The sequence below is a fragment of the Alligator mississippiensis genome, chromosome 4 (genome assembly GCF_030867095.1).
Source record: "Alligator mississippiensis isolate rAllMis1 chromosome 4, rAllMis1, whole genome shotgun sequence".
NCBI lineage: Eukaryota > Metazoa > Chordata > Crocodylia > Alligatoridae > Alligator > Alligator mississippiensis.
Genome location: NC_081827.1, coordinates 153,814,821 through 153,832,538, shown reverse-complemented (window position 1 = coordinate 153,832,538; position 17,718 = coordinate 153,814,821). Strand labels below are relative to the sequence as shown.

General features: G+C 44.9%; 1 protein-coding gene across 2 annotated transcripts; it reads right to left on the bottom strand.

Annotated features, from left to right (window-relative positions):
- Positions 1-9,579: 9,579 nt before the first annotated feature.
- On the bottom strand, positions 9,580-17,269 carry TMEM139 (transmembrane protein 139). Of its 2 annotated transcripts, none has more exons than XM_019500544.2 (3): positions 17,052-17,269; positions 13,236-13,545; positions 9,580-11,182 (listed from the first exon to the last, which is right to left on the bottom strand). In XM_019500544.2, exons 1-3 carry the CDS (start codon positions 17,098-17,100, stop codon positions 10,774-10,776), a joined length of 768 nt encoding a protein of 255 aa, XP_019356089.1. In that variant the 5' UTR covers positions 17,101-17,269; the 3' UTR covers positions 9,580-10,773. The 2 variants fall into 2 exon arrangements, with proteins under 2 accessions (XP_019356089.1, XP_019356094.1); XM_019500549.2 differs by having other exon boundaries at positions 16,777-17,262.
- Between the last annotated feature and the right edge of the window lie 449 nt (positions 17,270-17,718).

Sequence of the window (17,718 nt, the reverse complement as noted above, 5' to 3'; positions counted from 1 at the left end):
GTCATTTAGACCACCTAGTTTTGTAGAAACACATTCATTTCTTCTACCCTCAGGCTCCAAAAATCCATTGTTCAAATAATGCCACCTTTTCCTCTAGCCCTGGTCCTTTTCATAAGATGACCAAGTCAGCTGCCCAATGGAGTGGTGCTGAATGGTTACCCACTATATTGCAGGGAAACGTTAGTTTCCAATGTGAGTTGATTTTTCTTAATCTAAATTCATAGGGCTGGATTTTTTAGAAATAATTTATATTTATAGAGCGTTATATATTCAAAGTGCTTCCAGTCATTAACTAATTACATTTCACAATGCTGCTATGACGCAAGTATTATTATAGGGAAACTAGAGTGACTCAGCAGCAGAAGTAGCAATTGAATTCCTGCCCTAGAGCTATGGCTATCCAGAAACACCCTAGAAGTAGGAGATAGCTTAAATTAGAGCGTTATGTGGCTCACTGGGATATATTCCCTTTCTTAATATAAAAGACAAGGTATCTAGTCTTTATGGCTGTAGAGCTAAAACTACAAGTGTGAACAAGTTATATAACCCATGAAGTTATGTCTGTCCACATCTTCAAAAAGCTTGAAATCAATGTTACTGTAGCCTTCTATTGCTCTGATTACACAGTTAGCTCTAAGAGCCAACAGTGCCACTTAGCCACTGTCAATATTAATTTCTTAGTCACGTTACCTCTTTTAAACCAAACCGTTCAAGGCTCTGCAGATTGTTTAACAGAAGGATTAATTAATGACTGAGGCAGCTTCGACGCAATCCTTTTCATTTAAAGATGATGTACAAAGTCCTGTTTCCTTGAACAAAAAGGAATCAACTAATAGAAAATTAATTTGCTCTCAACTCCCAAGACTTTCAACCTGCGCTCAGCCAACAAGTTCTTATTCTGGGGTTTTCCTCATGGCCATAGTCGGTGCTTTATGGCTTTCTGCCTTATGCATACCCTGCCACTAAAACAATATGTATTCCTCTCCAATATAGTTTGGCTTAGTCATGTTACACAGCTTACATATGGGCAATCTAACGTGACATCAAAGAGCCAGACCCCAGGGCAATGAATCATGGGTCAATGACTGGCATTAAGGTCAAAAGCCAGCAGAAGCCACAGACAGAGCAACACTCATGAAGACTACAGTTGTGCTAAGGAGTCTGCAGGCCATTTTTCACATGGTTCAGTTGCCTAGTTCAGCCTATGAGGTAGCATGCAGGTAGCCTGCCTGACGCACCAAACTGGTCAATCAGACAGGGCAAGGGTTGCACGTATATTTTTTGGTTTGGGTAGTAGCATGTGTCTCTATTTGGCATGGAGGCTACTGAAAAAATGTTAAAATGTTGGGCAGACACTTGACTGGAATGTTTTAGTTAGGAATGATCCTGCCATGAACAGGGGGCTGAACTAGCACTGCTTTCCTTTTGGGTCCCTTCTAGCACTGCTTTCCTTTTGATCCTATAAATCTGTGGTATGTGTACTTTTGTACACATCATCAATCACCTTACCCTTAAGACTAAATCACAAAAAGCAGCAAGCAGGGGGATCTATTTCCCCCCCACCCCTTCCCCTTGAGCAGGGTGGAATAGGATGACACTTAGTGCCTAATAGATGGAATATAATGTTGTTCTATGAGGCTAAAGGACTGCCAAGTAAAGCCATCATGATCTTCCCCTTTGACTTCCTGCAAGTTATAGGCTACAGAACTTCTTGCAGTAATTAGTGCATCTAACTCAATGAGCTCTGGTTAAGCTATAGCATACCTTGATTTAAAGACTTCAAGTAATAGAGAATCTACCACAGCCCTCAATGAGCTGCTTTAGTAGCTCATTACCATCGTTCTTAAAACACCAAATGTTATTTCATGTTTGAACGTTTCTAGCTGTGCCCTTCAGAAATAATGTAAGACCACCTTGTACATGTCAGCTTAACTGGCTGGCCTTTTGGTAGTGCAGTCATCCCATTCTACTTGCCAGGCAATCAAGCAGCCTGGCGTCTATTTTAATTTCTGCCAAGACTGTAACTGCAGTCAGGAAACTTCAGTACAAATATTTAAAAAAACCAGGCTACTAATTTGAGTGCTTACATTCTGAGGCACTTAGCTTGATTGAAAGAAGTACTGAATTCCTCTAACTTAAATTGGAATGAGCAGAAGTTGCAGGTTCTGAATACCTCTGAAAATCATACCCTTTTATGATTCAGTTTGAGTTCCCCAAAACTGCAGCATTCATCAAACGTGGACACTTTTAAGAAAGTTGAACTTCACTACACTTCAGTTTCTTTGGCTTCAAAATGTGGGTAATAATGCTTTGTCACTATTTGTCAGGAACTTTGAAAAAGTACAGATCAGTTACTGTATTAACCTTCCCTACATTGAGCTAGTAAAATGACTTTCCAGTAGAGGGCAGCAACATCTTCCCTCTTCACTGTAAGGACCTGAAAGTGTAAACCTCAGTTGACACCACTTTGTTACTGTAGAGTCACTAGTGATTATGCTAAAGAGGAACACACCTATGTACAAATTGTATATCTGTTGTTGGAGATTCATTCAAGTGCACTGGGGATGCTATGTGCATATTAATCCTGCTCTGCTGATGCCTACAGTGCCTGAGTCGAGAAGCCCTGCAAGAGATAGTAGAAATCAGGCTTGACATGCTTCCCCACTGAAGTCAAAGGGGGGCTTTCCATAGGACCCACATACGAAAGGGAACCTCATTCTATCCTGTGAGAGGCACAAACACAGCCTGGAGAATGACTGGCTGGTCTGTAATTATTGCAGAGAAGGACCTGGGAGTTGCCAGGTTCCATGAGCCTCAAGCTGAAGCTAAATATGAGCCAACAGTGTGATCTTATTGCAAAAAGAAAAACAAAACCCTAGCAAATTGGGTTATATTAACAAAAGTGTAAATTGCAAATAGAAGGAAGTGATTCTTCCATTCTGTTCAGCACTGGTGAGGCCTCACATGGAGTACTGCATCCAGTTTTGGACCCCCACACTTCAAGAAAAATGTAGATCGATTGGAAAGGGTCCAAGAGGGAGCAACAAAAATTATTGGAGGTCTGGAAAATATGACTTATGATGAAAGGATGGAAAAACTAGGATTCTGGAAAAGAAAAGTCTGAGGAGGGATTGATAATCATAGTCTAAAGTAGAAGGCAGGGTACATTTTCACCTGAAAGCTGCGTCCCCACAAGTGGGAACGTATAGTTTGTGGCACCTCAAAGCCTTTGGAGGCACTGCAAAATGCACATAGTGCTTATGATTCCATGCAGTGGCAAAATTAGCTACCAGGAAATCATGGTACCTAAAAAAACTATGTCACAAAAAGGAGTGCAGCATACATGGCTGCAGTATGTACCACCCAAACCTAAGGCCTAGCCACCCAGAGCCACACTGGCTGCTGGCCAGGCTCCAAGTGGCAAGTTCACTGTTGCTGCAGCCCTGGGAGGCCCCCAGGACCCTAGGTATGGGTTCTGAGGCCAACCCAGGTGCTGGCCCCAGCCTTCCCTATCCTACCTGGGGCAACTTGCTGCATACCAGAGCACATGTGCAGGAGCATGTCTGGTAACAACTATTTGTTCCTGGGGAAACACAGTCCTGTTCATGGGAACGTGCCGTAAAAGACTAACCAAAGTAGGTTTTGTATACATACATGCACACACATATATAGCACATGTTTTTGTGAGAAGAAGCTGACTTCATCAGGTGCTGTAATTTGAAAACTCCTCATATACCTGTTGGAAATAAGAGCAATGGCCTCAAACTGCAGCACAGAAAATTTAGGTTGAAGATTAAGAAGAACTTTCTCACTATGAGGGTGGTCAAGCATTGAAACAGACTACCTAGAGAAGTTGTGGAATCTCTGTCCCTGGAAATTTTCAAAAGTAGGTGGGACAGACTTGAATGGAATGATTTACTCAGGAATGTCCCTGTCTTGAGCAGCGAGATGGACTATATGACCTCATGAGGTCTCTTCCAGCCCTACTTTCCAATGATCCTATAAATCTGTGGAAAATGAAAATGGGGAAAAATAATGAAAGTCAGTGGTACGAAAGGGCAGGCAAGGCTTCCAGATCCCTACCCTCACTCCAGGAAGTTCCCACTGTTGACAAAAACAGGGAAAACCATTTAGCAGCTTCTCTGAAACTGCTTCCCAATTCCCATAGCTGGAGAAACAGTTCATAGTAGCAATGCATGGGGTGTCAACCACTTGCTCATAATGGCAGTAGATAGCTGACAGCCACTAGAAGTGAGATAGTTAACAAGTCTATACTATGTTGGAAAGTACTGGGGAACACTGCAGTTAAACCACACACTGTCCACTTCGTCTTGCTCTGTGCATGCTGAAGGCCTTAATGTGTCATGTTGCCAGTACTCAAGGGGTACTGGGTATACCAAGTGCTACTCTTATGGACACACTCAGAACTAAGGGAACTACTGGGCAATGGGGTTATACCCAAAAGTGACAACATAACATTTTTTGGCATGCACAGAGCAGGAGTGAGTGGTGGTGTTTCACTGTGGCACTCCCTACCACTCTCTGATGCAGTATTTTTCATTTCTTTCAGTAATTTTTCTGATGGAAAATGTATCTGTGACTACATGGAGAAAATGAAATGTCTGAGACTATCTCATCCATTCCAGGCTCCCCAACAATTTTATCTGGGAGAAAATCAACATCAGTAACTTAGATTTATTTTTAATAAATCAGGAACATACCTTCTCACCTTCAGGTGAATTTAAAAAATGAACTCAAGGATTTCTTTGTTAGCCTGCCTGGAGCCTAATCCCACTTGGTTCTTATCAAGGTTATTTTCAGGACTTCAGCTTGTATGATAATAGCATCAACTATAGCCTGGAATTTTGAAGGCAAGCCTGAAGAATCATGCAGATTTTAGACAGGATTGGAGTTGCTGTTGAAACACTATACGTTTAAGAGGTAAGAGTTCAATTCATGGCTTTGCCAGGGGCTTGCACAAAACATTTAATCTCTCCATGGCTCAACCATGTATAACATGCAGATTATAAGGCTTCCTTCTTCCCACCCTACCTGTTTGGGACAGGGACCATCTTTTATTACCTATCTAGCACTATGATCTGATGTTGGTCAGAAACTGCAGCCTCTGCTATATTATCAGTAATAAGAAGCCATAAGAAGAAGTCATTGGGGAATGAAAATGGGTGAAAGAAAAAAAAAAAGACTCCCGCATTACCATCATGGAAGAAGAGATACAGTGTCACTAGCGATTTAGGAGATGGAGGAAAGAGAAGAGTAGTAAATGAAAACACAGGTAAAGTACAGGGATGTGCTGAGTCACATGGATTGGAGCTTGGAGGTGTTAAGAAGATAGTAGAGGATGGAATGGATTTCTTGGGGGGTGAGAAGCAAAATGAGACATGAGATGAAAGAATGAATTAACGTTTTGACTAATCATTGCTTTTCCAAAAACTGTATTTTTCTCTTTTTTCTTTAAAGACCTTCCTCTTCCTAGGTCTGTTCAGTCTCAAAAAAATAATTTGACCCAATGGTTTGCCTGAAACATACACTACATTAAAATAAAGTTAAATAAGAAATATTTTAAAAAATGAAAGAATCTAAATACACAGGGTTGTGGCATGCCTACTGGGGCTGTGTGGGTCTTCGGATCGCGCTTCAGATCCGGTGCCATTTTGGTCACTTCGGCATCCAAAGTGGCATGCCCGGATCGAAGCGCAGGCTCAGGCAAGCTATCCGAAGTGGTTCAGAGCATCAGAAGCGCTTCAGATGCTTCGGACACTTCGGACAGCTTGACTTGCAGTTAGAAGAGGGAGGGAGAGTGGGGGAGGGGAGCGGGGGGAGGCGGGGTGGCGCAGAAGACTGACATCTGTAGGTGGCCAGCGAGAAGGATTTGTCCCTGGCTGCCTTTCCAATGACAGCATCTGTGGAGTGGGCCTAGAAACAGCATAAAAGCCTCTGGAGGCATGCTGTGTCTTTTCCCAGCTTGTTCCCTGTCAGGAACTGTGCAACAGAGAAATGCTCAGACTGAGGCATTGTGGCTTCCTGGCTCAGTACTAGTTGAACTTGCCTGCTCCTTTTTCTTTTTACAAAGGAGTGGGTAGGATTTAGCTTAGCTTAGCTTAGCTATTCTATTAAATTATTATTACTATTCAATTTATTTCTTTGAATTTATATTTACTCTTTTTTTTTTTTTGAAACTTTGAAAAAAGAAAGGTGAGTTTTCCCTGCCAGTGTGATCTCTCACTCTGCAGGTAGGCACAGATTGCTTACTTGGACGTGCACACAGACACACAGATACACAGAAAATATAGAGAAAAAACAGATATTCATAGCAGAAGACAGACAGACAGCACACAATTTTTACATAACCCTTAACACTGAAGCAAACCAAGAAAAGGCCAGTGCACGCACGCAACAGAGGGAATAAAACACACAATATAGAAGGATTCACACAGAGACCTTTTGCAGCACAGGAAAGATCAATATGAAACATGCTGGAAAGGGAGGTGCCAGGTTTTCTGGTGGGGGGGGGAGAGGGTACGGGGAGAGCTAGAGCTGCAAGCCCCCCCACCCCGTCCCAAACACAGATACATTCTATTCCCAAACAGCCATGACATCGGTGCTGCCAGTGGAAGCCAGGAGGTGGGAGCAGTGTCTGCACCTGACGTCCCTGCACCTGCACCACCTCCACTCAATCCAGAAGTGGGTACCAGCAGTGGAATCACCATCTCCTCCACCCCAATTTCAGCTCTAGCGTGCGCCGCCCACTGCCAGAGGAGGTTCTGGAGCTGGAACCAGGGATGCAGAGCGCGCTGGCTCAAGCAATTCTGGGGACTGGGGGAATCAGAGTTTGTGCTCCACACCCCTCAAATTTCCCCTAGACCCAGGTCTGCTCCGGAAAGCAGCACCTCGGCGAAGGCTGAGGTTGTGGAGGCAAGTGGCTCAGCTGAGGCAGTTCCTCCTGCTGTTCAGCCTTAGCCTGCTGAGAAGGTGGAAAAGGCAGGATCCTCGCCTTCAACCCAGAACCAGGTGAGTAATGTAGCGTGGGATCATTTTTGAGGTGGCAGATGATCCCAGGTTTGCCATCTGCCAGCACTGCCGAAGGCACATGAGCTGTGACAAGGATGTAAGACACTTCTCCACCACAGCGATGCTGCTGCATCTGAGAAGGCACCACTCCCTTGCCCCTCTTCCTACTCATCCTGGCACCAGTATGTGTGCGCCAAAAGGGAAGTCCCCTGCTCACTCCAAAGCCCCCTTCTCCCCAAGCAGAGGCGGGCCACTGGACCAGTGGGAGAAAGGTGGACAGAATGGGGGAACATTCCCAAGGCAAGCAAGATTACCCAGAGCATTGGGGAGATGCTTGCTCTGGATAGCCAGCCCTTCTCCCTAGTTGAGAGGCCAGGTTTCAAGCATTTGTAACATCTGGCCCCATTTTACAAAATGCCTGCACGCACCACCTTTAGCAGGGCAGTGGTGCCCTCCCTGTATGAGGCATGCAGGGAATACTTGAGGGAGGAGCTGCGCAAGGCAGGACTGCAGGTAGCAGGAGGCCCCAGGTCCTGGGCATGACCACTAAAACTGCATCCTGCCAGGGTAGGGAGGCCTGGTGGGACTGCTGGCAGTGCGGCAGCCCTGTAAATGCCAGGACCAACGATCCCCTGCTGAAAGGCAGGTAAGAGGCGCCATAACTTCCAGCTAACGCATGCACACATGCACAAAGTCCTAGATGGGGAACGCCCAGACCTGTCACGCCTTGGACAGGCCTGACACTTGCTGGTTGCAGTGCAGTTGTGAGGCTCCTGGTGAGCACAGCTTAACTGCCTGGGATGCCAGCTTTAGGGTTGAAAACCTCTTTATCTGGCTGAGGAAGTACCTGAAAAGTGGTTTGCATTGTAATTTGTTCCTTCTCAGGATCAGGCCTAAGAGACTGGAGGCAGAGTGTTTTTTTTCATGAGGAATGTGCCCCCACAGGTAGTTGGGTTTTGTTGTATTTGATAGGTCTGTAGCAGAAAGCCCCCTTTTCCTCTTGCCTGCATTTGCTCTCCCCTCTTTGGATATGTTTCTCTTTTTCTACCTTTTCTTCCTTCCTCTCTCTTTCACTTTAAGATAAGGAATTGTGTTTTAAAATTTGTATGTGTGCATTTTGTATCTCCCCTTGTATTTTTATCTATTTGTGTGCCATGGCATTTGTAGCTTATATTTTATACTCCTCACCTTTCAACTTTCAACTAAATGTGTTTTAGTAAGTTATACATTGTAACAATGTTAACAAGGGCAGGAATCAAACTGCCCTTCTCTGTATCAGGCTGGCCCCTGAAAGAGCGAGTGAATCAGTGATTGAATATGTAACACAGTAGCAGCAGACAGCAATTATCACCTGGAAGCTGCAGATCAACCAATGGAAGAACTCAATAGAAGACAATGTAACAACCGGGAAATCTCATCACTGATCAAGGGCTAGAAGCCCTGGCCTGAGTTAATTAACGCTGGGGGCCAACTTTTGGGGCTGAGTATCTCCAGATCAATCGCTCCCAGAGCCCCATTCAAAATTCATCAACAGACTCCCAAACCTGCACATACATGCGGGCGACCCCTGGGGCTGACAGATGCCGTCCAGTAGCCACCGAGGGGGGGGAAGTCCCACGAGGGTCAACGACCCCTGGATTGGGCAAACCTGAAAACTGGGGAGTCACCAAAGTCTGCCAGGGACAGATAAAAGGCAGTGAAAAGTGACCCTCAGTGGCGCCCTCTTGATCTCCAACTCGACCAGACCTGTCCAGCCAGAAGGACCAGCCAGCGACCCCCTTCTGGAAGATAACACCACGCTGAAAGAAGCCTCAACGACAGACTCCAGCGCTTGTAGGATAGGTATACCTGACTCTGTAGCCTGCTACTGTGTGTGTGTATGTGTGTGCATGTGTGTGTGGGGGGGGACCAGCCCCAAGGTTTATGATTACAGTGTTTCAATCCGCCTAATAAACTAGAATTTTAAGGATCCTGAGTTGGATATTTGTAGCCAACAGGTCCTGGTGTGCAGTTTGTGGGGGTACTGGAGATAGTTGGCAGGTTTTGTGTTTTGACCTGTAGGAAGTTGGCTTCAGTTCTGGTGATGAGGTTAGGTGCTTGTTTGAATGTACAAACCACTTTTCAGAGCTGGGCCTATGAACTGCAGTTCATCAGCCTCCTAGGTAGTAGGTACAGAGACTCATGGACTCAATATACACAGTGGAGTTCTGGCACACTGTGACCTGCCAGACATCTGACACCCCAGGCACCTCTGCACTTTTACCTGCGCTGCTACATCCCCCTTTCCTCCCTACCCCCCACCCCAGCCTGTCCCTTCCCCCTGATGCCTCCATTTCCATTTTCACTGACTGGCTTTCTTGCCTGCATTGTGGGCCAGGCCAGCCTCTGGCTTCTTTACTATTCCTTCCATCCAGGACCAACTGCAGGTACTTCCTCAGTCTGACAAAGGGATTTTCAACCCTAAAGCTTCCAAAGATACACTTTTTTTAAGTACCCTTTTTTTTTTCATAATACACATATAGAAATAAAAACACAAGATAAGCGATCACATACCATGAATAACATCATATGTCCAACACAACATCTTTACTTCTTGCTGTCAATTCCTTTATAAAAACAAAGGCTCTGTGACAGGTCCATTTGGGTATCTTTGATGCTGCTGCTGATGCTACTGGTGTTGAGCCAGCTAAGTTATTTTACCTGTTGTCACGTAAAGTGGAGGACCAGGCGTGAGGCTGTAGGGGAGGAGGAGGCCTCACTGGGGCACACTGCCATGTTGTGCAGAGGCCCCAGTGCCAGGAAGGGCACACCTTAACACACACACAATGTCACCTACCCACATCATGAGTTTTGCCTGTCAGCAGCTTGGGGTGCAGGGCCCTGGACAACAGACTCCCCCAGCGAGACACACACAGCTGGCAGGCTTCGTGGCCTGGCAGGGCCCAGCACCCAGGTTTGCACTAGATTTCACCCCCCCCCCTGTGCTCCAAGACAGACGCAGTCGCCCAAGCAGCCACCCACATCATGAGTTTTGCCTGTCAGCAGCTTGGGGTGCAGTTCCCCCCCAAACCCCTGCACCAATCTTCTTGAAGCTTGGCAGGCTTTGTGGCCTGAGCAGGGGCCACCACCCCTGCAATTTTCAGCCCACTGCACCTTAACACACACAGGGTCATTTGTGTCAGGGTCATTTGCACTTTAGCACACATGGGAGGTAGCAAGTCTGTGTGCATGTATATATGTTAGGTATATGTAAGGGGAGTAGAGTGCTTCTGCTTCTGACTGATACCTGAGTGGTTTGCCTTTTTTCTAAAGTTCTTTGGCTCCCTTACAAAGCTTGTCCTGCCAATGAAATCTCATTGCATTGAGCTGACTTAAATTAATGTGTGCCTATGCATTTGTGTAAGTGAAAAAGGGTAGTCTCTGCACATCTATCACAGTGGATGGAGTGGGCTTGTGTGTAAGAAATAGACAATGGTGTTGATCTATGTAGGACAGAAATGGTTTGGGTAGGGTATCTGTTGAGATATGCAAATGTGGGTAGGGCTGGGGTGAGGGTGTACCTTATCCTCCTTTCATATGTCTCATCTGCAACCCCAGACACCAAGCACCTCAAAAGTCAGTTGTGGCTTTAACATTCACCACTGCAGGACCTTGACTGTTTCCACAGCTTTTTTTCTCCTGTGTACTGATGCACTGTGGTGGGTTTTGTGTTGAATCCATGACATCTGGTATTTTTTTAAGTAGTCATAGTCTTGCAGATTCCCTAGTTTCTTCAAAGACCTCATCTTCAGTACCACTGTCATAAGCAGGGGGTGGTGTAAGTGGCTCCAAGGGTTCCACACTGTCTTCAGCACCTTTGACTCCATGGATATCTGAAGCAAACCGCTGCAGCCTTGGGGGCAATACCAACCGAAGGTGCAGCCTGGATCCTGCATCTGCCTCAGAGAAATGCCTAGTGCCTGACGCCACTGAGACACTGAAGGTCTCCACCACAGCCTCAGCCAGGGCAGGTGACTCTATAACCACACTGTACGGCGGGGGATCACCCACCGGTGAAGGCACTGTGCCTGCATTGGAAGTGATTGTCCAAATTGTTGGGTTTGGCATATTCATCACTTCCTCATATGCAGGAGCTTCATAAGCATTATTCACCCTGCACACAAAAGACAAAGACGTATATTAAAGAAGTCCTGACAAAGTTTGTGCTACACAGAGACAGACAAATCCATTCAGTCTTGTGCCCAACCTATGTCCTCAATCTGTTAGCATGAAAAATTGATCAACGGGGCTTTTTCATCAAGAAAAACCAAGACATGCTTTGTTAGCTTGAACCAGCAACTTTTTGAAGAAAAAGAATAAAAGAAAAATAAATACTATATTTTACTTTAAACTAACAAGTCAAATGATATGTGCGAGAGTACTGTTAGCCCTTGTTACTTTATATTATCTAATCACACTGGGCACGTCTACACATGCGCCCAACTGTGCAGTAACAGTACAGATGCTGTACAGAGGCAAAAATATGGTCAGCAGGCCATATCTGGCCCACCAAGGCATTTTGTACAGCCTGCTGCAGGTCCCATGGCCCCACCTAGCCCAGCTGCTAGGGCAACCCAGGACATGGCACATGTGGCCAGTCCCACAACCCCTGGATCTACAGCAGGGTTTAGGTAGGACAGTGGCCAAACTCTGTTTCCTGGCAGCCCAAACCATGGCTCCTGGCTGCCGCTGCCAGACCTACCGTGCTACCTGAGTACCGTGGCCTGTCTGCCCCGCACCCACCACTGCCGGCAAGACCCACAAGGGCAAAGCGTACAGCCCGGTAGGTGGGATGCGGTCACGGGTGTGTGGAGAGCCACATCTGGGAGTGGGATGGGTGGTCAGGACCAGGGATCGGGATCAGGATTGCAGGGCCGTGACAGTGCAGAGCCGGGGCTAGGGCCAGGTCTGGGGCAGAGCCATGATCTGCTGCCTGCACACCCATACATCAGGGCAATGGTTCTGTGAACAAGGGTGTGCAGGCAGCACATCGCGGCTCTGCCCTGGGCCCTGGCTCCACACTGTCACCACCCTAAGACCACGGGCAGGCAGGGAGCTATATCCGGGGCCAGGTCTGGGATCAGTGGAGCCAGGGTCTGGGGCAAAGCCAAATCCGCTCCCCAGAAGCCCCTCCCTGCAGAACCAGTGCCTGTTGCAGGAGCATGCAGGCAGTAAACAGCGGCTTTGTTCTGGCCCTGGCCCCACAGTGTCACTACCCCAAGATCCCAATCCCCCCAGCCCAGGCTCCATTCACCCATCCAGCTTCTGGATGCTGCTCCTCACCCACCTGTAGCCCATCCCAGCTGCCTGGCTGTGTGCAGGGGCCACTTACAGAGTTCTGGTGATTTGTTGCATGGAGGAGCATGCTGACCTGGCCCACGACAGCTCACCAAAACTCCGCATGTGGCTCATGGGCCCAAATAATTGCCCACCCCAGATTTTACAGAACAAGAAATTGAGGCAGAAAAAAGCTTATGACCAAACTATTCAAATGAGGTTGCTATTTTTAAAAGATTAACGGTAGGCAATAAGACCTAATTTATACAGATGCTAAAAAATCTAGTTGATATGAGCAAAATTTGTGAAGCTTGATATCCTTCAAAATCAGGCATTAGATGTATCACATTTGATATTACAAATAGAAGCACTCAAAGTTACAGGCCCCTTACATTTTTCCCAGGAACTACTGCTGTTCAGACAAAGTTTGGAGGACTGAGCTGCAGAAGTCCAGCTGGGAGTCATCAAAGTATTTCCCCAGCTCTTTCTTTCTTTTTTTATCTGGCCTTTGTAACAAACAGTTGTTATGTTAAGGCTCATAAACAAAACTATTAATGACCCAAAAGGGTTCAGAAAAGATTAGAGTAGGACATGATGACTTAAAGGCAGAGAAGAGATAGCTGGATCTATGTATCCTTTTTAAGTGCACCCAGGAGGAAAAGAATATGCGCTGATTGAGATATCTGAGATTTGCGAAATGGACTTTGACAACCTGCACCTGGGAATACAACCACCTGGACTGATATGCTGTTTTCTGGAATGAACTTTGACTTCTGTCTCTTGGGAGAAGTGCAACAGAAGATTATGGGAAGGTATATAATGAAATGGTTATACCATGGGGTACAAAGGGTAAAAAAAAGAAAGAAGAAGTAATAGATGTAATTGCTCACCCTGCCTGGCTCTGCATCCTTGGAGCTGCCAGATTTGCGTTCTGTGTCTGCTGATGTTTCATGTAATACTCTGCAAATACACTCAGCAAGTAGCCAATGAGGCACAAGCCTCCCACCCCCAGGAAGAAGTATCCTACTGGGTTGATGTTAGAGGAAACAGCCAACATTGTGACCCCAATGAGAAGTGCAGCAGTGAAGAGAAGTAACAGAGTCTGGCGGATGTTCTTCCAATGTGACTCTAACCACATGGTGTTATGGATGGCAATGGCAGACAGAGGGGGAAAGGCTGGGTAGCTGGAGGAACAGACGTCTGTGGAAGACAGAGAGGGTTTTGAACATGCAAGTGAGACCATAAATATGTCAACATATCAACATGATATCACATACACATGCAACTACATACCATCACAAGAACATTCACATTACACAACACTCAGAAACAAAATGCAAACCAACAAAAATACACATCCATAAGGCTATCCTAAGCCAACACCCCAAATACAGGAAACAAATGTCTAGATACATCCCAAGAGCAAGACATACACATGGAAATACTGTACACAGGCACAAATATAGGGAGATGCCAAAATTAATGTGGGCAAAGGTGCACAAAAAGGCACACAGAAATCTTCCGTAAGCATACGGGTATAATATATGGATATGTAAATGCAAGGTAACAAGAGAATGTAAATATGGCGTACATGATGAGCAGGTTAGAGTCCTGGCAAACTGGACTGTGGGTTGCCCGAATATAAGTCTTTATTGCCAAGATGATATACAACATACAGGCCACATATCAAAACTGTGATTCCTTCATTTCCAGCAGATAAACAAAATACACCATCAAAGATTTTTTAGATGTTTGTGGCCATGTCTTCAGCTTCTTCTGGTTGTCAGGCTTCTTCCCACCATCCTGTTCTCAGGTGCCCTGGTTCCCCATCACTGATGGAGTCTCCCCATCATCTCCTTGGCAGAAAATGGTGTCTATAACTAACTTGTACAAAACAAATACCAATAGTCTCTGGTACTCAAGTATGTACCAAGGAAGAAGAGTCACTTTATATTCTTGTATACGTTATCCTTGTATTTTTTATAATTTTCTACATACAAATACCACCATTGTTGGGAAACATTAAGAGTATAGAAATTCCTACCATGGGGCACATGTACTCAGAACTACCAGCTTTGATTGCACTGTACCTGTATAGCACAGTCAGTTATTAGAACAAGGGCACTTTCTGTGAGTACCAGGTCTCAGATAATCCCAGAAAAATCAGCAACCAAGGAAGCCCTCTCCTTGCTGGGCACTGTTATTGAACATTGTTCCTAGAAGCCTGTTGCAAGTAGGTCCCAGAACATGCTCCTTACATGACATTAATACAGTTCTGCTTCTCCAGGATTTCCCTGTGAAGACGTAATAACCTAAAATAATCCCTCTCTTCATTTGAGCATTGCTCAGAATGAAACCAGTGATTAGACCTATTTCTCATGTATTGTTGGTGCAGAACCTAGAAGTGAATTCTTCATGTCTAGCAAATCCCAAAGCCAAAGAAAAAGAGAGAAAGAAAAAGACAGAAGGAATGACATGGAGTGGAAAACAAAAATAGTAGGAATACCTCAGTGCTCAGTCTTTACCTTGACTTACCATCGGATAGCTTTAGATCTTTTTTTGTTTTATATAACAACACATCATTTTTTCTGCTCTTGTTTTTTCTTGCACTCACATAAATTTATGGATGTAGATCATTCTGACGTGTGCATGCACATGTGCACACATGCACACACACACAGACTTGTATACTTGCAAACCTTTACTGACCCATGCAAACAGTCACGCCAAGACATTTGCGCATCTAGGGTGGAAATCTATTATTTCTTGGTTGTCTAAGGGTCCAGATTTAGTCATCTACATGATTGTCTAAGCTGCCAAAATGCCACTTATGCACAGATTGAAATTCTATTCCCACCTGTGTAGCCATACACACATGGACAGTAATGTATGCACACAGACTGGGCATATACATGAGCAACAAAATGAGAATGAGAGAGACCTCCTGTCTTCCCCCCTCAATAGCTCATTGGCCAGGGCACTCACTTGGGAAACTGAAGGCTCTGGATTCTGGCCCCCTTCACCCAGAGGAGTTTTGATCCTGCATTTCTGATATCTCTTAACTACCACACTATAAGTCAGCTATTGGTCAGCCTTTTCTTCAGTGCTCTTTTGAAGCTGGCCCCGTGAGCAGCCACAAGAGGGATATATGTGAAAGATATGTGAGGCCAGGAAGGATACAAGCCAGAAGGTATGTGGCTCACAATATACTGGCTGCTGGCTTGGAAGAGAGGGGGGCCTGATTTCTATCTGAAACTCTTGCTCACAGTGAGGCAGAAGCTTCCTTATGGCTGTGTCTTCTAGCCATTTTTAAATGACTTTGCAAGTGGCTAAGCTGCAGGAGAAGCACCAGAGAAGTCACTGGATAATGGCTAACCTGTGACATGATGGTTAGAGTGCTGTGCTGGGAAATAAGAAAACTAAATTCAAACTCCTTTTTGTGGGGGAAGAACCTAGAATCCAGCACTTCTGGCTTCCCAGGTAAAGAACGTAGTCATGGGAGTAGGGGGAGGAGGAAGACAGACAAGTCCACACAACCCTTTTCCATTCCATTCTAGTCCAGCAGTCATGATCATAGCTAATGCCATTTTTGGGTATCTACAACTTCCACGTATCCACAAGGAACCACATACATGCCTTGGCTGCTACTATGTCTTCCCAGTTTGTGTAGCTACGTAGCCACACACAATCATCTATTCACATGGGACTATGCACCTAGGAATTAGACAAATGTATTCATTTACACAACCAGGAAGAGTATAAAACACCACCCCTACTCTTACATACAGACTTCCATTTGTACATACACATATGGAAACATGCACTCACATATATGGACCACAGTCACACAGACAGGGAAGCACACACTTTCATTCATGTACTACATGGTAACATGTAGACGTGCAAATGCACACAAATTCATTCTGGTGTGTGCTCATTTAAGCATTTTCAAACAGTGACTCAGACACTTATAATATTAAACATTTTTAAATATTTTTAAACGGTAAATATAATTATTAGCATTAATAGCTGTAACTATTGAAACTAGAAAGCAGCCAATTAAATCTAAGGTTTCAAAGCATCAGCAGATCCATTTATCTTTCCCTGAAGAACTTAGCATGTACATTGTTGCAATGGGATAAATCCTGTGATCTTCTTAGGTCCTCATTCCTGGTTCTCTCACATACAAAACACTCACACTCTGTTTCATACATACAGGTATACTTTCTTCCCTACAGACACACAGGTCTGCATATACCTTTATATATACATATTCATTGACATTCTGGACTTTTGTAAGCCTATATACCAATTTGCATGTGTACACTTAATACATACAGCTGTCATACAGACACACATTCTCAACCTACCTCCATACAGGTATTCCCTTGCAACAACTGTTTTTGTTATCAGCTTTCAGCATGCACTCACCAAATAAAGCCTTCCGGAGCTGGTACCTGCTATGTCCCCTTGCTTTCTGTTTTCATCCCATTGTTGCTGCTCGTAGACATCCCAAAAACCTGTTTTCAAGTTCCTTGGATTCTGTTCTTCCCTCTCTCTGGCCCAAAGAAGAGAAACCAACAAAAGGTCTTGTCCCCTCCCTCCAGTCTTCTCATATCCTTATGAGGGTGGTGTAAAAACACCGGTGACTAATAAATATGAGAAGGTAGCAAACTACATGAAGATCTCCTTTATACCAGCCTGACCTGGGAAATTAGAGCCTGAATTCTTCAAGCACTGAATCCAAAGCTTCATTTCTCCATGATTAGGTACTTTCTCATCTTTCTTTTCTCCTCTCAGTTCCTTCACTGGCAGGTATGCCTCAGAGAAGCAGGAAGTTAACTAAAGAGAACAAGTGGGTTGCAGTGGGTGGGGAGTGTTGTGTGGGAGTGCTTGTGCCCAAGAGTGATCTGTTTGGCCCACCTCTCTCCAATAAGTGTCTCTCCAAGGAGAGGATTATGTTCTTTCACCTTGCAGAATGTTCCTGAACCCTATTTCACAAAGCAGGAAGGATCTCAAGCCCAGCCCCAAATCAAACGACTCACCTATAAACTATTTATGAGCTCTATAAAAATCTAAACTATGTGTTTTTTCCCATTCAGATTGGTTGCTGATCTCAGATACTGTTTTTTACTGTCTCGGACTTTAAGAAAGAAAAGGAGGAAAGCAGACAATATTATTACTCTCAGAATGCTAGTGTAAAGTTCCTGCTATTGAAGGATATATCTGGAGCAATCTGGATAGATCGGAATGTAATGATAAGCAAGAGAGAAAGCACTGAATGTTTACCCAAATTTAGTGAGTATTTGGACATATGATAGTAAAAAATACTGTAAGATCACAAGTACTGAGCTGTTCCCAAATAAATGACCT